The sequence below is a fragment of the Notolepis coatsorum genome, assembly GCF_963971535.1.
Source record: "Notolepis coatsorum genome assembly, chromosome: 10".
NCBI lineage: Eukaryota > Metazoa > Chordata > Actinopteri > Aulopiformes > Paralepididae > Notolepis > Notolepis coatsorum.
Window position 1 is genome coordinate 26,330,463 of NC_140174.1, and position 27,882 is coordinate 26,358,344.

Consider the following 27,882-nt stretch of genomic DNA (forward strand, 5'->3'; position numbering starts at 1 on the left):
ACAAATAAATTCGTTTATACGTGGCACAACTTTTACTGGGAAAATTAAGATATGATATTTAGTGACAATATCTGAATCACATTTTTTTTATAGATTTTCACAAGTGATCTCAAATAAAATATAACTCGCACGTGTCTTTTTCCCCCTGTTAGGACACCGTGACGTTAACGGTTAACAAAACAGACGTCAACAGTGCGCGACGACACATCTTTGTCAGTGAACAAAATGGCAACCTACTGTCTGACTGTCGCCCGGCTTCAGGTAAGTGACAAATTAGCAGATGAGTGTCCATTAAACATATTGCCATCCCACAAGATGAGTTTATTGAAGAATAGACTCGCGTCTGTCTGAAATGGCGAAAAGTGTTGGACTTGTTTGTCGATAGATGAGAGCGATCAAATGCTTGCCGACCGGGCAGGTCATCGTGTCCCGAGGTAACTCCGTCGCTGATGATGGGGATCAAGTTTGTAATCGCATCGCAAATAAGGGATAAGGTCATCAAATTATTAATTGTCACTGTTGAAAATTATTGTCCTTGTTTATGTATAACTCATATCTATGTGTGCTTTAAACCGGAGATATGTATTTTATTTGCAAGGTTAACGCAAGGTTAGGACGCATAGCAACCACACTGGGCGCTGGCAGGCTGCACCACAGTCACTAATCCCTAGACCTAAAGGTCTTCCTTGAAAAACACTATGGACTAATGGTTAATAAGGATTTCTTATTTTGTCCTATTTGTAGAGATCTGAAAAGTAAGTGTAACGAATACAGTCTTGAATTATTTAGACTTACTAAAAAAGCCATTTCACATTGTTATATTGGTATTTCTGTTCAGTCCTTATTTGTCAACATGGGACAACAAGTCTCTGTTAAAGCCAAGGCAAGACTCTTGAGAGGTCATCACAAGACCAAGCTTTCACCCCCACTAACTATAAATGTGAGAATGACTTGTTGACGCACTTGGCTATTTTACAGGGATATTGGTGTATTTCCCAAGTACTAATGACTGTAAAAAAAAAAATAAAAAATGTAAAGCTCACATGACAGACAGTAAAAGCTCAGACAGTTTATGAGTCCACAAAGTCAGTGTCTCAAGCTTCCTGTTCACCGTCAATGGAGCAACTCCACATTGTTTCTATTGATGACATCATTAGGTCTCTCTTGTCTAGCTTTATGAGAGAGATGTGTACTTGTCTTAATTAAGACAACATCCCAAGGTCATAGAAATAGCATGTGATTTCTATTTTTAGGGTAGATTTCAAATGTTTACCTTGCAATATTATGGTCACTAAGTTGAAACCTTAGTTACTAAGTTTAAATGATAACTATGTTTTCCTCGACTGAAAGTAACCACACCTGCCAATTATTTAATGTATTTTTCAGCTAATGTGTGGATTTTAGACCTGACGAAGGCCCCAGTGGTCTGAAAGAACTTTAAAGGGGACATATTATGTATCTTTTCAACAATTTTATACAAGTTCCTTGAATCTGTGGAACATGTTTGTTGTGAAGAAACTTGTCTAAATCAAATTTGAATTTGCCTATTTATTTTCCAGACCCTCTTTCTTCCATTGTATTGAACACTTTTGGTGGGTGCAGCAACACAGCACACTTTAAATGAGTAAATTTCCTCCCCTGCCTGGCTACCCCACTCCCAAAAGTAAAAAATAAATAAAAAATTTACAAACTGGGCAGTACATTAGGTATGCAGTGTCCCTGATAGGGATACCCTGATGTATTATTTTTGCCACTGATGACTATTGTCTAATGAGCCAAATTGGCTGATACCAAATTAAGTCTTTTTGTTTTGTCATAGCAACTGGTATAGCAGTATTATAGGTCAGTTTACACTGCAGATGGCATTTGTTACATCCATTTCAGACACTTTGTTATAGTTCCACTCCACCCACATGTTTTAGGTTAGTTAGCATGAGACAATGACATATAAACTCTGCTGCGAATTGGCTCTTGTTTTTCCACCATCGATCATTTTCTTAATCAGAATTCCCCCATCTCATATTCATACTGCATATCTGTAGATCGAACGTGGCATCCCTAGTTCCTGGCTCCAAAAAGCGCAGCTAATTGATTAATGACAGCTAATGTATTGCTTGCATCCTCCCAAATCTGTCCTTGGTGTGACATCATAAAGGGTAATTGTAATTGTACCTGCCACACACCACTTCAGTGGCTTTACTAGGGGCTCTCTGACACAGGGACACAGTCGATTATGATGACAACAACAAACCTCTTCATTGAAGAGAGTGGCAGCAACAAGCAAGATGTAACGAGCCAGGAACAGACAGAATATTGTCATGACAAAGGCTCTCCCATGTGTGGGTGGCAGATTTAACCTGTGCACATTGATTACCTCAATGCACAACGGGTGCGCAGCCACCCCTGTTCCCAGGTCTAATTGACCCAGGGCAGGTGTAGCTGCTTAAATGAGCCATCCCCACACCATGTATCCTGCCGCAGCCTGCAGCAGCCTGCAGGGGCTTCTTGGAGGGGTGGCCGGGCAACTGATCTTCCTGTTGGCTGCTTGAAGGGTTAGCTAGCTGCCCAGGGTCGCCTGTAGCTGTAGCTGCTCCCCCCCCCCCCCCCCCACCACCACACCTGCTCAGGTTAAAATGAGTTTTAACCTGAAAAACGATAAGCACATCTCTAAGTACTACCGGTACAGTTACATGACTGCATGTGGGAATCACAATTTTACAGATTTGTCGATTTTAAATCGACTAACAATTAGTCTGCAAAATCTTGACTATCAATGTCTTTGGTCACGGACAGCCCTAGTTGATTCAACTGTTTACCACCCATGACTTCAGTGAATGACTTGCTAGCTCAGATTATTGACTAAACGTATAGAATCCTTGTAGGACCCCTCCATGAACTCCCCATCTCTCCTCCTCCTCAGTCGTCCTTGTTTACCCCGTATACACACTGAGATATGAATCATTTCCTCTTTTCTCTTGTGATCCTTGTGCTAAACTCATGTGCCGCTCCTCCTCCAGCTCGCCCTGGGCCACGGCGCACGGCGCCTCCATGTCTCCGCAGCCTTCAACGCCAAGGCTAAGGTGTCCATGAGCCGCTTTGAACCCACCGACTACGTAAACTACAACAAGCTGCAGGAAAACATCGACATCGTACGGAAAAGGTCAGCTCCGCTTAAATCTGCCCCCCTCACTGTGTTTACACTGGCTCTTATCACCACGCTGTTCCACGCGCTCGCTTATCTCGCCGTTTGTTCTACGGTGTTAGATTTCGCCCACGCAATTTATTCGTATTTGCTTTTCGATATGGTAGTGAAGGTAGTTTATATTCTCCCGATGGGCTTTGCCAAAACCCCAGTCTGACTAGCTTCCTACCCCGTGCTTCAAATTACATTTGTGTGTTTGTTTGTGTGTGTGTGGCATTCACTGCCCAATGCTTATTTTAAGCTTGCCTCGTAGACTTGTTATAATTGCACAACATGGAAAGATGAACAGCTGAGGTAATCCCCTACTATTTCACTCACTCAGTCGGGCGTCCCCGGCAGCTCGGTGTCCTACGAAAGGGATCCACTAGCGTTTGGAATGAGAATCACCAGGGACCTCACAGAATTCCAAGCCTACTTGGGTTTGAAAACTAATACAAAGGTATTGTATTATATATCATAATCCTCTTTCCTCGCCTCCCTCCAGGCTGAATCGCCCTCTCACCCTGTCAGAGAAGATCGTCTACGGCCACCTCGATGACCCCCACAACCAGGAGATTGGCCGTGGGCGCACCTACCTGCGTCTGCGGCCCGACCGTGTGGCCATGCAGGACGCCACGGCCCAGATGGCCATGCTGCAGTTCATCAGCAGCGGGCTTCCAAAGGTGGCCGTGCCCTCCACCATCCACTGTGACCACCTGATCGAGGCCCAGGCCGGCGGGCCCAATGACCTCGCCAGGGCAAAGGTGACTAGCCCTTTATTAATTTAAATATAATGGTGCTGTAAGTGGTATCTTTTGTTAAAATAAGTGTTAAATAGCTCTACATTCTGACGGACATCACTGATGTAGTGTTTGGTCAGTAACATGGCTCATTCCAACTTTATCCAATCAGGAGAGAGAATATTTTTCACTTATTTTAAGAAATCCTGGAATCTACTACACTGGCAGATTATTTGACTTGTTTCAAGCATATTTCACACTTGTTTCACATATTTGCTTAAAATTAGTTTTTATTTCTTATTTTTGTCAGCGCATTGTGTGGAGTTCTGTCTCCTGATTGGATGAAGTTGGAACGGGATACCAGAACATTTATTTTGTCTTTTAATGCAGAGCGGACCCATGTTACTGACCAAACACTATCAGTGGTGGCTGTCGAAATGTAGAGCTATTATTTTAACATGTAGACTCAGGAAATGACTTGTCACGAATACCACTTCAATGATTTTGACCTGGTAAAAAAAAAAAAAAAAATCTTTATTAAAGGGGACCTGCATTGCTATTCCTAGCACCATTTGGGCAACTTTACACAATTCATGAGTCTATTGAAGACATCTGTAAGGTTTAAAAAAAAAAATTCATTGTTTTATATTTCTTATAAAGTACTCAAAAGCCTAATTTCACAGCATCAGTATTTCAGGCTGTGATGGCCTGGCTCCGCCCATAAGCACTGAGTGACAGTCATCCACACAGTCTGCGACTGGTAGACAGAGAGAGATAGAGGGGGTGGGATAGAGAGAGAGAGGGGGGAGAGGGAAAGAGAGAGAGAGGGGGGAGAGGAAAAGAGAGAGAGAGAGAGAGGGAAAGAGAGGGGGAGAGGGAGGGGGAGGGAGGGAGGGCTGTGTGGGCTGCCTAGGTTGTGGGCGGGCATTGGCTCCAACCACAGAGCCAATCGAATCACTATCCGCTTCCCCAGCGCCACGTGACGTCACCATGCGTGTCAAATCAGAACGACCTGATTAAAATGGACCAGGAAATGAATGACCTGAATGACGGCAATCCGCCAATATGGTATTTAGAGACAAAAACACATTGATACTAACTCCTATTACTATAATACAATGCTAGAGACTCAAAAAAGACATTTATAATGCATGTCACCTTTAACCTTTAAAGGGTAAGTCTCATTTGACCTTTAATCTGTAATGCCATCAAACAGCGACGTCTAGGCAAAAGAGCCTGGCTTGGTATTGCACAATTTGTGTGTGTAAGGCCACACCTCAGGCTCTACCAAGAGAGGTCTGGAGAAATGCAGTGGAATGCGATGCTGTGTAATAAGTTACTAAACTCCAACCCACACATCAAATGTAAGCAAAGTGCAATACCAAGTGGGACTATTTTTCCCTAGAGGTCTCTGTTTAATGGCATTACAGATTGTGCCAATCATGAAAAAAGTCGGGTTATCTCGCCAGCGGTTGACCGACAATCACGAGAAAAGTTGGGTTTTAATCGTTATTTATTTTATTCGCTATATCTATTAATTTTTCATCCATCCATCCAGCCTGATGTTATCATTAGGAATGGGTCTGAGCTCGCAAAAGGCCAATACCGCCGCCTAACGCCTTGCGGCCGGTATTGCACATCATTGGAATCCCTCTGGCTGGGGCTGTGCATCGATCTAAGAAGGTCCAGGTTTTCCTTCTCGGGCAAGAGTAACGTTATAACACACGGATTGGGGGACACTGGAGCAGCGTGGATTCATGTGTTTTGGTTGAGAAACGTTGGATCAATAAACACGATCAATATTTGGAAGTGCGATCAGGAATTGGATGAATCTTTTTGCAGTACATCAGATGTGAGGTAAGGACTCTATGTTACCAATCTTGGGTTAATCCGATGTTTCTTTCGTAACGATCACAACGTGCGTGTGTGTGTGCGTGCTGTTGGCGCCGACCAAAGCACGGAGCGGCGACTTTTCAGCCCCCGCTTCCATGCGCGCATGATTAAACATATAATACAGATAATCTAGCGTTTATTTCAGAACGATTCATAAATCAAGCGACAAATGGCACGATTTCTAAGGAAATGCATTGAAGCGCCGGTTGCTGGAGTTTATTGGGATTAGACAGGATCACTCTAAAATAGGGATGTCCGATATTATCGGCCTACCGATATTATCGGCCGATATCTGCATTAAAATGTGATATCGGAAAATATCGGTATCGGTTTAAAAATATATATATATATTTTTTAACATTTCTATAACCTTTATTTACCCAGGAATATCCTGCCCAGTCCAGAGGATAGAATGTGTTCCCCTCTGCGTGGGCGAGACCTGTTTGCTGCTATCTCCTCCATCCCAATTGATTGAAAACTTTAATTAAGAGATTGCACAATGGGTAGAGTACAGTACAACTCAATACACACAATTGTTAAGTGGATGCAGACCAGAGAAAGACTTCTGTCTTGTTTACATCAGGGTCCCCCATTTTCAATTCATAATGACATTTATGACATACACAACATACAGATATACCGGTAATAATCTAATCATGACATTTGTGACATACAAGATATGTAAATATACAGTACTGTTAAACAGATCCTAACAGTAAATATATACATACGAGGGGGAGGGAACTGTACATTAGGAGGGGATGGGTGGGTGGTTCAGACATTTACAGGGCCCGTTTCGAATTGCAGTCTGCCGTAGGTGCCCTTTGAGTTTGAGATTAAAAAATGTTTACGGCTGTGGGTAGGGCGTTCCACATTGATGTGGCAGAACGTGTTTAGTCCCTTGTTTGAGCCGAATCTGGGTTGGACATGATTTGTGGAACTCCATTACAACAGATAATGCTAGCAATTATGTTAGTTACGTCTTAATTAGGGATGTCCGATATTATCGGCCCACCGATATTATTGGCCGATTTTGGCATTAAAATGTGATATCGGAAAATATCTGTATTTTTTTTTTTTTTACATTTCTATAACCTTTATTTACCCAGGCAAGTAAGAACAAATTCTGATTTAATTTATTGTCAAAAGTATGCATAATGTTGTGTTAATTCCACAACAAGAGATATGTAATGTTAACCCTTTAATCGCCAAGGACGACTTTAGACGTCATTCCTCGCCATGCGTAATCTGCCAATGATGTCGTACAGCGTCTTTGAGATCAATATTTCAAAAATCTGTCATGGCAATCATATTTCACCCACGGAGACTTGAGACTTGCTGTTGATCTCCTCTCAACTCTCCAACGGTTCAAGACCGCCATCTGGTGGCCGATCGGCGAATCGCCAAAACCGGAAGTGACACGCCGGAAGTGGTGCTCACCCATATTTCGTCCGGCCACTCACTATCGCTAGCGGGACTCCAGCTTGATACACTGGATAGCGATCCGTTGCCAACAACTCGATAAACAACATGATTTGGACGTATATAGTATTATACAACCTGGAAATGGATCGCATATATCAACATCCCATAATAGCGAACTTTCTGCTCCACGCTGATCGCCCAACGCTACGAGGAAGCTGCGGTGAGTTTCAGCGTGTTTGATTATTATTAAACATACACACTGCTCCGATCAACATATCACCCATACTAAATAAATGATTTAACGTCGGCCATGGACTTATAAACCCCCCCCCCTCCGGTCACCAGCAGATGATGAGGCATGACGTGTAGGACCTTGTACAATTGAATATTTTTTATCTGACGTCAATCGGTATCAAACTACATTTGATGATCTAATATATGTATTTAGGGCTATAACTCACGTTCTGCAGAATGCTGCAGAAAACGATAAAAACATATTTATACTTTAGACCGTATTTTAGTATGAATATGTGAATGAAAAAGTAGAACGTTGCTACATCCTAAACGATAGATACTTGACGTTGAATGGGCCATAGTAATGTCAATTTAGCAATACAATTTAAAAAGTTATAGCCCTGCAAAGAAGGGGAACATCTCCATAGACAAATAGAGCTGGCAGAGGACGGTATAAGGATGGATATAAGCGTGGCAGAGAAAGGGTTAATTACCTGAAATTATTCAGTTTTTTGGGGGGGGGGGGGGGACCCTGCATATATCTGTTGATATCTGTATCGGAAATTAAGAGTTGGACAATATCGGTATCGGTAAAAAAGCCAATATCGAGCATCCCTACTCTAAAACTATACTCATATTCACCACGGTATAAAACGGAAATGTATGTATGAGAAAATTATCTGTTTTTTTTTGCATGTTGACCGGAAGAAACTCACTGACAATCGACGTTTTTATTAGATCCATAGCTATAATATTTAATATAGTTTTAGCACTCGCAAACACCGGCATTATCCCCATTGCATTACAGCGCTGGCCTTCTTACCAGACGGTAAACAGCGACCTCTAGGCGCTCATTGAGTTAAGATATACATAATCTATAGCTGTGACATTCATTTGAATTTGACTTAAAACTCAATCCAAACATGAATATAAAGGTAGCTCTTCTACTAAAAGAAATTCTGTATTGGAGGAAGTTCTCAAATGGAATACCTAAGCCCCTGATACAGGGACTGACCGTATATGAAAGCTAAACATGAAATTGCACGGTTTACTATTTTGTTTACACGTGAAATGTTTGTAAACATTGGGGTAAAAAAGCGGGTTAAGAACTTGTATCGTAAAACGTATCGTCCATTACAAGTCGAGCTCTTCGAGAACTTGCGTATACTAAAAATGTTTAGATGGGTCAACAAAAACTCTGGACTGTTTAACTGAGTTGTCGTGGTATTTTACTCTAGGAAGTCAACCAGGAGGTCTACAACTTCTTGGCCAGCGCTGGAGCAAAGTATGGCGTGGGTTTCTGGAAACCAGGCTCTGGGATTATCCATCAGGTACAACACATTTTCTCTTTTTTATTTTTTGCTCCGCAGTCACTGTAGGTAAAAGTGCTGTTTTTTATGCTAACGTGGCAAATTTCCCCCCAAATAAGATTATCCTGGAGAACTATGCCTACCCAGGAGTGATGCTAATTGGCACAGACTCCCACACGCCCAACGGCGGCGGACTGGGCTCCATCTGCATCGGAGTGGGAGGAGCCGACGCCGTGGACGTCATGGCCGGGATCCCCTGGGAGCTCAAGTGCCCCAATGTGAGGAACACACCTTGTTTACATTGTATTTACATGATTGACATCCATGCGACTGTTGGCCTTCTAGAGTTCACACGCACACACACCCTCTTTCCCACATTTTCCCCCCTGCCCTCCTTTCCCGCTGTCCTGAAGAATGCACAAATCTTAAGAAATTACAACATTTTGTAAACTATTCACTAAACCAACAAGCTTCCCTACCTGGGTCTCTTCTCAGGTGATTGGAGTGAAGCTGACTGGCAGACTGTCTGGCTGGACGTCTCCTAAGGACATCATCCTAAAGGTGGCTGGTATCCTGACTGTGAAGGGAGGCACTGGAGCCATCGTGGAGTACTTTGGACCTGGAGTTGACTCAATCTCTTGCACTGGTCAGTAAGATATCTATATATCCGTCTGTATACATATTTATTACACTATATCTATTATTATAATATATATTTCATTATAGCTATATATATTCATTCAATCTTTAAGCTGGAAGGATTATTGAGAGCAAGCTCATTTACATTGACGTTGAGAAATACAACTCATAAGTACAAAAAAATAAACCGATATAGAAACAGTCAATCAATTAAACATTTAAAATACTTAAACAACTGTAGACTGTGGTAAAATGGTTTGCCATTAATAAGATTTAAACTGACCAGTAGATACTATTGAGTTTTTAGGTGCATTGCAAAACGTTCCATGTTTCTGCACACTATATATATATTATATTACTAATATATGTAATATATATATATTATATTACATTATAACTAGTGCTGTCAGGCGATTAAAAAAAATGTATCTAATTAATTACAGGATTTGTAATTAATTAATCACATTTTAATCGCATAACCATTTTATGCCTGATATTCTATATTCTATAATCATATTTAAAATTACATGTGTCTGGATGGCAGAATTCAGTACTGTATCTACCAAACCTTGTGTTTAATCATCTTCCATCTATTAATTTGCTTAGATTTTTCAGGTCTGGTCAATTTGAGCATAGTGTTATTCACAGTCGAAGATAAAAAAAAAAATATTATTGATATTCTCATTTGGTTCATTACAATTTACTCAAGCCTAGTAACAGACACAGTATTTCTGACACTGGGAATACATTCCCTGAGATCCATAGATGTCCCTAGAATCAGATACTAAGAACATGCAAATGGACCATATAAAAAAAAAAGTCTGTAAATGTGTATTCTACGTTATTATGGAATGAATGAGATTTAAAAAAATGCTTCTTTTTTTTTTGTGTGTGATTAATTTTGAGTTAATTTTCATAACGTGATAATTTACTGTGTAATTAATTAATTTAATTAACGCGATAAACTGACAGCCCTAATTATAACTATATATATTGTATAATATATGGCTTATACTATACCATATAGTATTTTCTCCAGATTTCTCTTGCCATTGCTGAGGTGTGTCCAGCAATAACAACCCCACCACTGTCCCCACTCGACTCCGACCCACACATCAGACCAAAATGAGAAATCGCAAACAAAGTGCAATACCAAGAGGGGCACTTTTGCCATTAAGAGTCGCTGTTTGACGGCATTACAGATTCTACCACTGTTTTAAGTTAAAGAAATAATAATCTAACCTTACTGTCATGCACTTGTCCTAATATACTAACCTACACTGTAGCACTCAACACTTTGATGAACATTGTTACTCAGCTGATAGAGGTGTGCCCTTCCTGATGACTTGTCGTACAGAACTTGTAAGTCGCTTTGGATAAAAGCGTCAGCTAAATGTTAAGTCTTAATCCTCTTGAAACGCAACTTTTCTTTGTACCCTCCCCAGTCTGCTCTACAGGTCGTCTGTTAGAGTGATATCACTACATGATGACAGCTGGCTTCATGTGAATGTCTTCAGGCACTACTTGGCTCTTGCCTTTCTACCCTACCATCAAATCAAGCAACCACAGTTTACTCCCAACACCTCCAGTGTATTGCCCCGCCCACTGTGCAAGACTTGTCATTTTGGTGTAAAGCAACTAGCCGCGGCTTACTTTTCAACTGATCTAACCAGTATTTTTATATACATGTTATCCTATATTGCTTCAACATGCCATCATGGTTTGAACAGATCAGATCTTAACAGGTTACACTCTAGATGTCTCCAGTCTTCTTGCTACAGCACATGGTCTCAGATCAGATCTTAACAGGTTATACTGTACATGTCTCCAGTATTTTCTACAGCACATGGTCTCGGATCAGATCTTAACAGGTTATACTGTACATGTCTCCAGTATTTCTACAGCACATGGTCTCGGATCAGATCTTAACAGGTTATACTGTACATGTCTCCAGTATTTCTACAGCACATGGTCCCAGATCAGATCTTAACGGGTTACAATGTAGATATCTCCAGTCTTCTTGCTACAGATTGATTGATTGCACATGGTCTCAGTTCAGATCTTAACAGGTTACACTGTAGATGTCTCCAGTCTTCTTGCTACAGCACATGGTCTCAGTTCAGATCTTAACTGGTTATACTGTACATGTCTCCAGTCTTCTTGCTACAGCACATGGTCTCAGATCAGATCTTAACAAGGTAATCCCTCCCACTGACTCCACTGTGTTTGTTGGTTGTGTTTCAGGAATGGCCACCATCTGCAACATGGGAGCAGAGATTGGAGCCACAACCTCAGTGTTCCCCTACAACCACCGCATGAAGACGTACCTGGATAAGACTGGGCGTGGAGGTACGTCCTGGACCTTAGGAATCAACATTTCATTGTATTTCATTGGACTTCTGTCTGGGGAAAACATACTCCCCTATAGGTTTTATTTGTATGGATACAAAACGGAGGTGCCAAATATTAAAGGAGCTGTAACTTAAGTGGTATATTTTTGTTAAAAGTGTTAAATAGCTCTACATTCCGACAGCCATCGCTGATATAGATCATATGGTCAGTAACATGGGTCTCCCAGTCCCTCCGCTCTGCAGTAAACAGAAAATTACATTTCTTGGTATCCCGTTCCCACTTTATCCAATCAGGAGAGAGAACCCTAGATATATTTTTTTTTTATTAACTTATTTCAAGACATCTTGACAAACTAATTAGGTTACTGCACTAGTAGATTATTAAATACTTGGTAAGTATTTAAACAGTATCTTTCAGCAAATCTCTTAATTACATCAATATTGTGCTGTCGGAACTGTATTATGTTTTATAGTAGAGTATTTACCTACCTGTTTTAACATTGAGGAAATGCCCAGGAGAAAGTTGTATGTATTGTAGTTGGACTCTAGTAAATAATCCATGCACAAAGATCTATTTGTTTCAGTAAATCTGTTACAACAATATTATGATGAGGCTTTTTTTTTTTGGGAGAAAGGAGTTCTGTTTACGTGCCCATTTCTGCCCTCTAGTGGTCCGAAAATAAAGTTTACAGCTAACAGTCTAAAAGACTAAAGGTCCATAGAGTATCTGTTTGGCTCAACGCCTCTGTTCCCCTGCTCTGCTCAGAGATCGGTATCCTCGCTGACGAGTTCTCCCACCTGCTGGTTCCTGATGAGGGCTGTGAGTACGACCAGGTCATCGAGCTCAACCTGGACGAGGTCAGTCCTGCAGAACGATGAAGCCCTTTGCTCACCTTTTCAATACCCATCGCCTTTTTATATATAACCTCACTGTTATACACTGTAGCAATATAGAATAACATGATTACCATGCCATATCCGAAATGCAAAGTGGTAGGGCTCCAGGAAGAGACGGTATCCCACCAGAAATGTACCTCTCATGTTGGGACATAATTGGACCCCTATTACTTAATATGATTTTATACTCAGTCAAGGAGGGGAACTTCCATAAGAACGACAATATTGCACTCATAACAGTCCTCCTTAAAAAAGACAAAGACCCCACCGAGTGCGGTAGTTATAGACCCTTAAGCCTCCTCGGAACCGATATCAAACTGTACTCTAAGGTATTAGCCATCAGACTTCAAAAGCATATGATGTCTTTAGTTCATCCGGATCAGACTGGCTTCATAAGAGGCCGCTTGATCACGGATAACATAAGACGATTACTACACGTACTAGATGCCAGCAAGGACGACACCACACCTAAGGCGATGCTGTCCCTGGATGCGATGAAAGCTTTTGATAGGTTGGAATGGTCGTATCTATGGGCAGTATTAGAAAGGATGGGGTTAGGAAAAGGATTCATTGATATGATTAAAGTATTATACAAAGACCCATCGGCCATGATTACAACAGGTATCACCTCCGAAATCTTTCCGGTATCACGCTCTTCTAGACAGGGTTGCCCTCTGCTGAGGTCAGGCAGACGCCTGCGAACCCCAGCTACTAGGACAGAGAGGCTTAGGCTCAGCTTCTTCCCCCAGGCCATCGGAGCCTTGACCAATGAACACTGAGTGCCACAGAACACTGATCTATCCACACACAAGCACACATGAGCACACACGACACGCACGCTGCGCACGCTCACACACCAGCAGCCACTTTAACACTTTAACATGAGCAGACACACACTCATGCCGCACACGCCCACACTTATGGCCAAAAAGGAAAGGTCACTTTAATATTAGTATAACAACATTAACAGTGTATTGCACTACCTAAGCTACCTAGCATGTCCTATATGCCCTGTAAATAACTATGTACAGATACCGAGATGTCCCACCATGTTACCTGTTACCTGTTTATTGCACAATGTTGTTTTTTATTTGATTCTATTACATGTTGTACCACTGTATTGCACATCGTTGCGGGCAAGACCACCCGCATTTCATTGTATACTTGTATGCCGTGACAAATAAAACTCTTGACTTGACTTGACTTAGTCCCGGACTATTCGATTTATCATTAGAGCCTTTAGCACAATATATAAGACAATCCCAATCCATAGAACCAATCGTAATCAAGGGCACACAACATAAAATTAGTTTATATGAGGACGACGTAATGCTGTTCATGCAAAACCCTAACACCGCAATGCCTCATCTTCTCAAGTTGATTGATGACTTTGGCGATCTATCAGGATTTAAAATAAATTGGCCAAAGTCGGCTTTTCTTCCACTTAACGCCCCTGCAAAAAAAATATACTCCTCCCAGAAGAAATACCAATGGTTAAACACTTTAGATGTTTGGGAGTTGAAGTATTCCCTACCATAAGCCAAACGGTGAAGCACAATTACATAAAAATCCAAAATAAATTCAAATACGACTTTGACAGGTGGTCAAAACTTAAAAACTCAGTACAGGCACGGGTATCAATAGTTAAGATGGATGTCCTACCTAGAATCAACTTCATCAGCTCAATGCTACCGTTACCCCCTCCAGATGGTTACTGGAAAAAATTACACTCTTCCGCATACAGATTTATTTGGAATAACAAACCACCGTGTATAAAAAGATCCACCGCACAGAGAAACAAAGCCGACGGAGGTATGGCATTTCCAGATTTTTCCCACTATTTTAAGGCGTACACTTTAAGACCACTGACAACCTGGTTTGATCCCCAAGCATCAGTATCCTGGAGAAATTTAGAAGTAAATATAGTAGCACCACATAGACTGCAGGACATAGTATACACCAAATTATCAATTAAGCAATGCGAACTGAAATTTGGCCCCATTATTACTCATGCGATCCGGATATGGCGTGAAACACAAAAAAAATATTCTAACCCACATAAATGGCATAATCATACTCCCTTATTCAATAACAATGCACTCCTGATTGGAAAACGACCTATAAGATTCCCTAGATGGGAAAAGCAGGGCATACACACATTAGGAGATGTTTTCAACAAAAAGGGTTTTTGTAGTTATGAGGAAATACACAAAAAATTTAATCTCACCAGTTCCACATATTATTTTTAAGCACAGTTATTGTTATGTTTGAAGGCTCATGGTGTCCCATTAAGGACACCAATTGTACACCACAGATACCACAAATTCTTCTATGAAAGAGAGACGTCGAGAGGTTTTGTATCAGACTTTTATCATCAATTACTAACATCCTCGTATGAAATCCTCCACCTAGACTCAGTCTGGAGGAGGGATATACCAGACCTGGAAATACATTTTGATTGGCAAGAAGCCTGGGCAAATGTTCGACTTGCGTCACGTAACCCGGACCATCAACAAATCATTCTTAACTATATTCATAGGACATACCTGACTCCTATAAGACTGAACAGAATGGGTCTTAAACAAGACTCCAGATGCTCCTTATGTACAAATGGGGATGAGGGTACATTTATGCACATGTACTGGGACTGCCCACCAGTTAAGATATTCTGGAAAGAAGTGACCCAGCAATTATCAAATCTCTTAACTCTGAATATACCTGTACACCCCTCTGTATTACTGTTGAATGATGTTTTTGAGTTCGCAGTCCCTACAGCTAAAGAGATTGGTTTTATCTGGTATCACAGCGGCTAAAAAGCTGATAGCATCACGATGGTTTCAACCGGAAAAAATGTGCCGGAAGGTCTGGATTCTTACATATCTTGATGTGATTTATCTAGAAATATCTACAGCAAGTATTTTGGGTCTCAGTGAATCCAAAATTACAATGTGGTTAGAAGTGGTGGAGAGAATAAAAGCTAGCATATGAATTGTAGTGCCTGGTTAGGAGCGAATGATAATGGATGGATTATCCAAGGGGGGGCCCGGGGGGGGGGGGAGCGAGCGAGAGCATATGTGTGTAGGGTATTAGATGGCAAGTATTAGGTGTATATCTTGTATAATACATTTATTTAAATGGTGATTTCATTGGATGTGCACTGTTAATTAATGCTTGTATATCTAATTTTATGTTTATGTGTTTGTTTAAAAAAGAATAAAAAAATAAAATATAAAAATAAAAGAACAAAAGACAAAAAGAATAACATGATTACGACACATTCCTTAATAAGCATTTCTCTGCTATGATAGAAATTCTGACTTTGTGAGATTTCTGTAGATTATGAGAGGTTGGCTCGGAACATAATGTACACAATAACCAGAGTGTGTTTCTGACCAGCGAATGTGGGGGGAGGACGGTATTCTCTGAAATTGGGTTCTTCAGCCCCGCCTGCCAAATAACTGCATCTAGTCATTTTTAAATGTCCTTAATAGATTTCCTTGCACTATATTGAGTGACATTTAGGCTCTTTGTCCACTCTCCAGCTGAAGCCCCACATCAACGGACCCTTCACCCCTGACCTGGCCCACCCAGTGTCTGAGATTGGCGCTGTGGCCGCGAAGAGTGGCTGGCCCCTGGAGGTCAAAGTTGGTAAGTGCAGCCCATTGGCTGGCTCAAACTTTTGTGTATTTGTGTTGTGCAGTTTACTACAAGAGAATCTACCTAAGTAGTTTATTAGTATCTGTGACATAGATAAATAATGCAGATATATTAATCAAATCATATCAGAACCTCACGTTCCAATAGGCTTCTGTAATCTGTTACAAAACATGATAAAGGTCAGAGTATGCACCCAGTGGATAGTGGGGTGTAGAGATATAAGTAAAATAATAGCAAGGGTAAAATGAGCAGACATAAAATCAGTTTTTCACATTAGGATCCAACATCCCAACAAGTCACAGTTCTTCACATTAGGATCCAACATCCCAACAGGCCTCCCTGTTTATGGCTCGATCATCACACATAATATAGAACATTTTAAAACTATAAAAGATTAGCAAAATAGTGCAATAGTTAGTGCTGTAGCTTTAGTGATTTTAGATCACATGCACTCGAACCCATACTGTAGCTTTAGTGATTTTAGATCACAGGGACTCGAACCCATAAGCTGTAGCTTTAGTGATTTTAGATCACAGGGACTCGAACCCATATGCTGTAGCTTTAGTGATATTAGATCACAGGGACTCGAACCCATACTGTAGCTTTAGTGATTTTAGATCACAGGGACTCGAACCCATACGCTGTGTAGCTTTAGTGATTTTAGATCACAGGGACTCAAACCCATACGCTGTAGCTTTAGTGATTTTAGATCACAGGGACTCGAACCCATATGCTGTAGCTTTAGTGATTTTAGATCACAGGGACTCGAACCCATACGCTGTAGCTTTAGTGATTTTAGATCACAGGGACTCGAACCCATATGCTGTAGCTTTAGTGATTTTAGATCACAGGGACTCGAACCCATACGCTGTAGCTTTAGTGATTTTAGACCACAGGGACTCGAACCCATACGCTGTAGCTTTAGTGATTTTAGATCACAGGGACTCGAACCCATACGCTGTAGCTTTAGTGAGTTTAGATCACAGGGATGTATTGTCATTGTACAGCACAATGAAAAGAAGTTGGGCATCCAACCAGAGTGCAAATGTAACAGTAAAGTGCATTGTAATATACAATGTACAGGTGATTAAAGGAACATGGCAACTTTTTGGGAAATTAGCTTATTTGCCATCTATCCTGGAGTTAGACAAGCAGATGCATACCCTTTTCTTCTCTGTGCATACATTAGGCTTAGGAAACAGCCGCACCGTTAGCCTAGCTTAGCCTCATTCACTGGAAGTAGGTGTGCCAGTGTAGCCTAGTTCCCAACAGTCACGAAATACAACTCCAAAACTTTCCTTTAAATATGTTGTGACCTGTGTATTTACCACATGGAGAAATGAATAAAAATAATTAGACATTTTCGTTTTCTATGCAGATATATACTAAATTTTTTGCCGAACCACTGCTGCCTGGGCGCAGTGATTTCATCGCTTCAAAAGCCCTATTGCTTTTTGAAAAATGGGACTTTTGAGGTGATGAAATCACTGCGCCCAGGCAGCAGTGGTTCGGCAAAATATTGTTGATGTATCTACAGAATTGTAGTATTAATATGTACAAGTGTGCACAGACGGATGTGGATAGATAGACGGTAAGAATAAATATATGTATAGGGTATATATACAGAGGTGAAAGATACAACGGCGTAACCATGAGCCTTGATTTGCATGTGTATGTTTGTGGTGTATCTACACAAATCGTTTGAGCCACGAGTTTATATCCGTCAGTGGCTCAGGAGGCAGCGCGTCCAAGTGTCCTTGAGCAAGACACTTAACCCCTAACTGCTCCCGATGTGCAGGTTGCCATCTTGCATGGTTGCCTCTGCCGTCGGTGTGTGAATGTGTGAATCTGACGCAATCTGCACCATTTACCATTTATATCCATCCAAGTTTGTTTTTTTTGTAAACTTCTAAATTAATTTTCTCCTAAGCTCTTGCTCCTCCCCTCCCCCTGCAGGACTGATCGGCAGCTGTACCAACTCCAGCTACGAGGACATGGGCAGATCAGCCTCTCTGGCCAAGCAGGCTCTGGACAAGGGTCTGAAGTGCAAGGCCCAGTTCACCATCACGCCCGGCTCGGAGCAGATCCGCGCCACCATCGAGAGAGACGGATATGTGAGTGTGCCAGCGCCCCTTTACCCAATACCCTTCCTGTGCCAGTGCTTTTTGTGCTTTTAGTTTAATTGGTAGAAAGTGTTTCCATTTCCTCCCGACCAATATGTAAATACCTACGTCATATTATAGTCTACCCATCTACCATAATGCTGTATGATACCATGAACAATAGTGCTGTATATACATTTATATTTACCACATATATATATATATATGTCTGAGTATACCTGAATATAATCCTTCTATATACCTACTTATACACCTGCTATAACTCTGTATGATGGCATGTACAATAATGCTGTAGGGCTGTCCCAGACTAAGGATTTGGATAGTCGACTATGATTGTCCGAAATTAGCCGATAGTCGACAGTTTTTAAAAAAAAAGAAATTATATATATATATATTTTTTAAATTATTTTTTTTGTATCATTCCATTTGGGCTGTGGGGGTGCTTAACTCTTTCAGTGCCACTCACGAGATTTCTCGTTTTTTTTTATAGGTGGTTGCGTGCCACTCACGAGATTTCTCTGATTTTTTTTTTTTTTTTTTTGCGATCTGAAAAATTATTGCATCACCCGAGCCTACCCGAGTATAGCCGAGCTGCGCCGGTGATCACTGTGGAAAAAAGCGCCCCCTGTCGTCTCCCAGATGACATAAGTGATTTTGGAATGGACTCAATGAAAATGAATGGGGAAAAAAATCCGGTACTCCACATTTTCCAGTTCACTGATCCAGCCGGGGTTACCACAGTTCATTCTGGAGCCTCAGATCCCCGCGGATCATGGAGATCTACAGTGTCGCGTTGGATCCATACACGTATCGATTTTTTCGAATGGTGATCAGGAATTGGAATATACCAGTTGGATACCATCTGATGTCAGGTAAGGACTCAATGTTATCAGTGGTAGGATAATCGGAGTAAGTTTGATGAAGTTATAAGCTGTTTTGTGAAATGTCTTCTTTCACTGTAAAAGTCTGTGAGGAAATCAATGGAGCGATTATCAGTGCGCGGCCGTAATGTGCTTGCGTGCACGTATAATATTGATCATCTAGCGTTTATTTGAAAACGATTCATAAAAAGGCCGACGAATATCAACGTTGTGGAATATTCCACTAAAAGACGATTTTCATAGAATGCTCCAGAATGAGCTGTTTTTTATATCAAAACGGGGGCTTTTCTAACTGCTCTGAAACGGAAACGACGCGATAAAAAAACAATCTGCCTTCACAGCACTGACTGGAAAATAGTCTTTGATAATGCGATGGGCAGATTAGACACATAGCCATAATTTAAAACATAGATTAGGCGATATTAACGTTAACATTGGCGCCGATGGTGGCATTCAAGCGGTAAAACGGAAAACCAGGCGTGGCACTGAAAGAGTTAATGTCTGAAGGAGTCGATGGAAGGCTTCTTGTCCTCTGCAAAAGCATGCAATTGGTCCACTGATGGATACATCTTGATATTTGTCTAGTCTAGTGTGTTCATTAGACAGGTGAAATTCTCTTTCAGTGCCTCTGTGCCTGTTTTCTTAGGCAGTTAGCCTCTGGTATGCGTGCCATTAGCGTTAGCCACACTTCTAGGCCTCTTTTCTTTTGGAAAGAATGATAAAAAAAAGAGAAATAAAAAATTCTAGGGATGCCCCGATCACGTTTTTTGCCACCGATACCGATCGTCTTGAGCCATATCGACCGATACCGATCGTTTTTGGTTTTATATAAAAAAAAATCTTTAAAAAGAAATATATATATATATTTTTTTATAAAATATATATATTATATAATTATACTTGTAGTTGTATTATCTGCGAGACATCGCCACCACGCAACATCGCCACCACGCAACAAGTCAAAATGCCCGCTATCTCCACTGTCTGTGTGTATACTCTGCTTTGGTAAAATCACATTCAGCATGCCCTCAGCAGGGTATCTGCGGCTCTGCAGATATACCCTACTCCCTCAGCTAGCCCCGTTCGTGACTGCGATGCAAGCCGGGGCTTGAATACGCATCGAATCAATGTTATAAGACATTGATATCAGGAGCTATCTGTAGCTACTGCTAGCCGGCTAGATAACGTTAAGACAACGCCTCAGTGAACTATTTAGTTTAATGGGATATTTAGTTTTGAACAGTGAGCTAACGTGAGCTAACGGAGGTATCAACAGCACTACTAGACTATTGCTGGAGCATTTGTTGATATCAGGAGCTATCAGTAGCTAGCCGGCTAGATACCGTTAGACAATGCCTCATGTATTAAACTAAAAGTGAATAGTTGACTGGGTAATTTTGTTTAAACAGTAACGATAGCTAGGTAGCTAACGTTAGCTCACGGTCCCATGCACTAGACTAGAGCAGACTATTGCCCGAGGCAATAGGAGCCTCTGTGTTTACACGGGTAAGGAAGGGGCAGGGGAGGAGGAGGAGCGGCAGTTTGCAGCTCTGTGTGTCTGAGACAGAAGTCAGCGGTGAGATCTCCGCTAAGAATTGGATCATGTTTTTCGATCGGTTTTCACGATCGGCGAAAATAAAGCATTATCGGAATTCACCGATCTCATATTTATACTGAATATCGGCCGATACCGATCACTGGCCGATCGATCGGGGCATCCCTAAAAAATTCTAATATTTAAAAAAAAAAAAAATCTCTCGACTAAGAGGTTGGCAGTCGACTACAGGCTCCTTTCGATCGATTAGTCGACTATTCGACTAATAGGGGTCAGCACTATAATGCTCTATATACCGTAAATATATATTTATTCTTACTGTACATCCGTCTGTACATACCTGCATTTAATCCTTTTTACATTATCTGTAGATACTATATGTATATCTGTACATACCCTTACCTACTCTTACTAGTTGCGCTGCTGGCCAGTATGACTTACTACCACAGTGTCTTCATACCTGTATCACTGTACATATTGGCATTACAACTCTGTACATAAATCTGATTAGCACTATACTCGGTAGTAATAATTTATACCCAGTTTAATTACATGTACATTGTATATTACTATTGCACTTTACTGTTACATTTTTTATTTGAAATCTTTATTTCGAACATGCAATGAATACAAACAAACAATAACAAAAGCATTTGCACTCTGGTTGGATGCCAAACTTCTTTTCGTTGTGCTGTATGATGTCATTGTCAATACATTTTAATGGAAATCGGTTTGTGTCGTCTTGTAGTCGAAGATCTTCAGTGACGTTGGAGGAGTGGTGCTTGCCAACGCCTGTGGACCCTGCATTGGACAGTGGGACAGGTAGGCTACCAACATGCCACTCGCTGTTCATGCAGCTTCTTAAAAGTGCTGGAAGTGGTATTTTCTTTGTTAAAATAAGTGGTCTACAGTAAACTAACAGAAGAGAGAACTCCACGCTGCAAAAATGCTCTTAATAAAAGAGTTTTAAGCAATTATGTGCTTGAAACATGTAAAATAATTAACAGCTAATTTGGCTTGGCAAGATTTCTTGAAATAAGTATTAAAAAGAAAAAAAATAGAATCTACAATCTAGGGTTCTCTCTCCTGATTGGAGAAAGTGGGAACAGGATACCAGGAAAGTTACTGCAGAGTTACTAGGAAACCTATGTTACTGACCAAACACATGACCGTCGGAATGTAGAGCTACTTATTTTAATGGAGAAGTACCACTTGCAGCACATTAACTCAATTAGAAGTAATATAGGCGTTTTTATATAGATGAGAATATCTGATTCTCTGTCTGTGTGTGTGTCTCAGGCGGGACGTGAAGAAGGGAGAGAAGAACACCATCGTCACATCCTTCAACAGGAACTTCACCGCCAGAAACGATGCCAATCCTGCCACACACGCCTTTGTAACCTCCCCTGAGGTACGCATCTACACATAGAAATATATGTACGCTACGCATCTACACATAGAAATGTATGTACGCTTCGCATCTACACAGAAATATATGTACGCTACACAGAACTATATGTACTCTATGCATCTACACATAGAAATATATGTACGCTTCGCACACTACGCATCTACACAAATATATGTACGCTACGCATCTACACATAGAAATATATGTACGCTACGCATCTACACATAGAAATATATGTACGCTACGCATCTACACATAGAAATATATGTACGCTACGCATCTACACATAGAAATATATGTACGCTTCGCATCTACACATAGAAATATATGTACGCTACACAGAAATATATGTACGCTTCGCAACTACATAGAAATATATACACTACGCATCTACACAGATATCTGTATGCTAAGCATCTACATATAGAGATGTCTGTACGCTACACATCTACATATAGAGATGTCTGTACGCTACACATCTACATATAGAGATGTCTGTACGCTACACATCTACATATAGAGATGTCTGTACGCTACACATCTACACATAGAGATGTCTGTACGCTACACATCTACATATAGAGATGTCTGTACGCTACACATCTACATATAGAGATGTCTGTACGCTACACATCTACATATAGAGATGTCTGTACGCTACACATCTACACATAGAGATGTCTGTACGCTACACATCTACATATAGAGATGTCTGTACGCTACACATCTACATATAGAGATGTCTGTACGCTACACATCTACATATAGAGATGTCTGTACGCTACACATCTACATATAGAGATGTCTGTACGCTACACATCTACATATAGAGATGTCTGTACGCTACACATCTACATATAGAGATGTCTGTACGCTACACATCTACATATAGAGATGTCTGTACGCTACACATCTACATATAGAGATGTCTGTACGCTACACATCTACATATAGAGATGTCTGTACGCTACACATCTACATATAGAGATGTCTGTACGCTACACATCTACATATAGAGATGTCTGTACGCTACACATCTACATATAGAGATGTCTGTACGCTACACATCTACACAAAGTGTGAGTGGCCGTTGAACTGCTGCCCCACGTTGAATAAACTGAAGGCAGCCTTTGGGTTTCCAGTAATGGAATGCATTCTCAAACCATTTCTTGTCGGGGACCCCCAAATTGATGGGCTGCAGACACCCCATTTCATAAAATGTAATCTCGGGAATCTGAGAAGATCTTTGTTGTTGGATATTAGAAGATTAGGAATTCAAGAAGGTCCAGAATACCATAGCTGTCTATACTGTATGTGAGGAGGTAATGGTGAGGTAATAGTGGAGATAGTCATTCTTCTCATTGGGCTCGACTTCTAGTCCACACTACACCCCAAGGACCCCTAGGGGTCCCCGAACCCCACTTACAGAACCACTCTTATCACACAGGGTCTCATATTAACCACCTCCTCTTCCTCCCCAGATCGTCACTGCCATGGCCATCGCCGGCACGCTGGACTTCAACCCGGAGACCGACTACCTCACAGCCGCCAACGGTGAGAAGTTCTTGCTGGACCCCCCCCACGGTGACGAGCTGCCCGCCAAGGACTTTGACCCGGGCCAGGACACTTACCAGCACCCCCCACCCGACGGCAGCGCCCTCCGGGTGGACGTCAACCCCGAGAGCAACCGCTTGCAGCTGCTGGAGCCCTTCGATAAGTGGGCCGGAGGAGATCTGGAAGGCCTGCAGGTCCTCATCAAGGTCAGTGGTGGCGTTTGACTGGGGAGAGAGGGGAGAGGGAGACACCCTTGTTTGAATGTGTGGGCTGGTATACAGTTCTACCACGTTGACTATATGTTATATTGTAGAAATGTGTGCATTGACATGTCTGTAAAGTCTCGACGACATTGAAAATGAGGGTGACCTCAATTGTCTTTTTGAGTATAAATAAAGGTTGATGACTAGTCTGGGATCTTTCGTTGCCTGGAATCCCCTCTTCTTTTTCACTTTCTAAGTGAAGAGAGCGGATGAGGTGGGTGGACTACTGCTCACTCATGGAGAAACGAGTACATAGATGCGACTCGTTCTCACATAGATTGGAACAAAGCACCATCTTGTGAGCCGCCACTAGGGGCAGATTGGCTAAATGTGAGTGAATTAGTGACGCTACACACCCTCAAGACCCCTACGCTCTGCATCTTCTGTCCGCCTCAGACCCACTCCTATCCGGGCTCCTGGGGGGTCATCAAAGAGAAGCAGGTTATTCTCTGTCCTCGCTCCACAATGGTGGAACGAATATCCTACCTACTATGCTAATATGTCTATACTACTACCTACTATGCTAATATCCCTATACTACTATGCTAATATGTCTATACTACTACCTACTATGCTAATATCCCTATACTACTATGCTAATATGTCTTTACTACTATGCACTCAATACTGTAGCGCTCAAGTCCGACACTGTTTGATGAACAATCTTACTTTTAGCTGCCAGAGTTTTACCCTTCCTGCTGACTTTGTGTCAGAAAAATTACTAAATGACTAAAATTACATCGCAGTCGTTTTTTTATTTTGACACAACCCAACACTCTCAAAAATCGCCCTCGTCTCCCCCCTCCAGGTGAAGGGCAAGTGCACCACAGACCACATCAGCGCCGCCGGGCCCTGGTTGAAGTTCCGCGGTCACCTCGACAACATCTCCAACAACATGCTCATCGGCGCCATCAACATCGAGAACGACGCCGTCAACAAGATCAAGAACCAGCTGACGGGGGAGTTCGGGGGAGTGCCGGACGTGGCCCGTCACTACAAGGTGAGGACGGGATCCAAACGCTGTCCCCGGCTGATTTATATTTTTGTAACACTCGCACCTACCGACGTTAGACTGTGAAAAAGAGGGAGATTTTCTGGGGGCATCAAAACTATACTAACGAACTTCAAACTCATTTTGGGATGACAATGCAATATTCTAAGTCTAGATAAGTCCTCACTCCTAAGGGGCCACCTTCTTTGAAAATTATACGTTCACAGTGCGGCCATCCACATATGAATCTATAAAATATAAAATTGCTATAAAGTTTTGCATTGTTGTGAAAAACCAGTGGCATTGCACGATAGTGATGGGGGGGGTGGTGATGGGGAAGGTGGATGGAAAGAGAGGAAGTGGAAGACCAAGAAGAGGCTGGGTAGACTATATCTGTGATTGGAGCGGAGTGAGAGGCGGAGTCACGGAGTTGGAGAGAAGAAGTGGGGACAGGATGGGTTGGAGAGTGATAGGCAACCTTCGGAACGAAGAAGCCACCTAATGATGATGATGATGATGGGCATGATGTTTCATGGGAACACTTTGAATATTCCTCTCTAACCGTCCTTTCTGTCTTTAGGCCAACGGTCTGTATTGGGTGGTGGTAGGAGACGACAACTATGGCGAGGGCTCCAGTAGAGAGCATGCTGCGCTGGAGCCCCGGCATCTAGGAGGCAGGGTCATCCTCGTCAAGAGCTTCGCCAGAATCCACGGTACGGCCTGAACACCAGAGAGGAGTGGAGAAAGCCTTTTACTTAACAGTAGAAGCCTTGTAGACGTTTACTTAACAGTTGAAGCCTTGTAGACCTCTACTTACCAGTCGTCTCTGCTCTACCTGCTCTCAGAGACGAATCTGAAGAAGCAGGGTATGCTGCCGCTCACCTTCGACAACCCGGCAGACTACGACAAGATCCGCCCAGACGACAAGATCTCCATCCAAGGACTCAAGACCTTCACTCCAGGAACGGTAAGGAAACTGGAGGTCAGGAGGTGCTCCAGTCCTCCTCTCGTGACTCCATTGACAAAAGGGGGTAGAAGTGGAAACCACAGGTTCACGTTCATATTATTATTGGGGATATTCAGCTGTTGGTGCATGTAAACCATATCCTGTTTCATAACGGCTGGAGAAGCTTCTATCCCGGCTATGAGAAATCGTAATGATATATTATATTAATTAATTAATAATATTCCTGACACTGGGATAATACCGTGTAATATTAATGTACTTTAGTACAAAGTAATATCACTCAACTGTGGTTGTGTTCTTGGTGCACAAGTGTTGGGTGTCCGATTCTCATTCTGTTCTCCAATTCTCATTCTGTTCTCCGATTATCATTCTGTTCTGATTCTGTTCTCCGATTATCATTCTGTTCTCTGAATCTCTTCTCTGATTCTCATTCTGTTCTCTGAATCTCTTCTCAGATTCCCACTGTTTGTCAGATTCACATTCTGTTCTCGGATTCTCATTCTGTTCTGATTCTGTTCTCGGATTCTCATTCTGTTCTGATTCGGTTCCCATTAGGGATGTTCGATGTTGTTTTTTTTACCGATATCCGATATACCGATATTGTCCAACTCTTAATTAGCGATCTACCGATATATGCTGGGTTTCCCCCCCCAAAAAACTGAATAATTTCAGGTAATTAACATTACATATCTCTTGTTGTGGAATTAACACAACATTATGCATACTTTTGACAATAATTTAAATAAGAATTTGTCCTTACTTGCTTGCCTGGGTAAATAAGGGTGGGTACCGATCATTTCCGATATTACATTTGAATGCCAATATCGGCCGATAATATCGGTAGGCTGATGATATCGGACATCCCTAGTTCCCATTCTGTTCTGATTCGGTTCCCGTTCTGATTCTGTTCTGTTTCTGCTCTCCTGTGCTCCACAGCCTCTGACCGCAGTAATAAAACACACTGATGGCAGCGAGGAGCCCATGCAGCTCAACCACACCTTCAACGAGGGACAGATTGAATGGTTCCAGGCAGGTTCCGCCCTCAACAGGATGAAGCAGCTGCAGTGAGGAAGAGGAGGGAGTAGCAAAAAAACAAAGAAGAAGAGGAGGAGGAGCTTCTGAACTAAAGGGGGGGGGGGGGGCAAAGCCATGGGGAAGGGGGGGGTCAGAAAATGTGGAGGTTGGCGATTATTCCATTATCCACACTTTCATACTACTTGGAAGGAGTCAGTGACTCCTTCAAAGTGCGCTTCTTAGTACAACACAGTGTAATTGTGACACTTTTAAGTGGTATCATTATTGTCGATGATGGAACATAATATTGACTATCTCTAGCCACTGATCTACGGTCAGACATTTCTGAAACCCGCCAGTGGGTGTGTATTAAGTACAAAGGTTATGGGGGGGAAACTGACCCTACGTCTGTGGCTAGGTATAGCGTGTGGAAGTGTACGGTGACCGGTTGGACCGAGGCCAGGTGGTTTGCTGGCGGCGTTTCCAAAAGGACACGTTGCTTCGACATAACCGATCCACGCCACTCCTGTACGTTTTTTATTTATTTTTTCTTCTAAAGCCGTCGATTCCAGAGGCCCCACTCGGTCCACAACCCACTGCATGGGACATTCAGAGGCTCTTCTTGTATAGACGTGCAAGTAATTCATATACACAGACCTCCCGCCTTCATATGACGAGGAAATAATACGTAAGGAATCGGTACAGTACATTAAGGCGAGATGGGATGCCAGTACACACAATATGAGTGCAGTGTGTCCATACTATAAGCTTCTATGTGACAAATGTTTAATGCACC

The 27,882-nt window shown here is 41.9% G+C and overlaps 1 protein-coding gene across 1 annotated transcript; it reads left to right on the forward strand.

Moving 5' to 3' along the window:
- The first annotated feature begins 191 nt into the window (after positions 1-191).
- aco2 (aconitase 2, mitochondrial) lies at positions 192-27,208 on the forward strand. The gene is made up of 17 exons (XM_084323592.1): positions 192-261; positions 3,018-3,160; positions 3,687-3,945; positions 8,712-8,804; positions 8,903-9,061; positions 9,279-9,429; positions 11,667-11,771; positions 12,540-12,631; positions 16,213-16,318; positions 18,284-18,441; positions 21,635-21,708; positions 22,186-22,297; positions 23,779-24,057; positions 24,923-25,114; positions 25,686-25,818; positions 25,951-26,072; positions 27,009-27,208. The coding sequence occupies exons 1-17, from the start codon at positions 226-228 to the stop codon at positions 27,138-27,140; spliced, it is 2,346 nt and encodes a 781-aa protein (XP_084179718.1). The 5' UTR covers positions 192-225; the 3' UTR covers positions 27,141-27,208.
- The last annotated feature ends 674 nt before the right edge of the window (positions 27,209-27,882 follow it).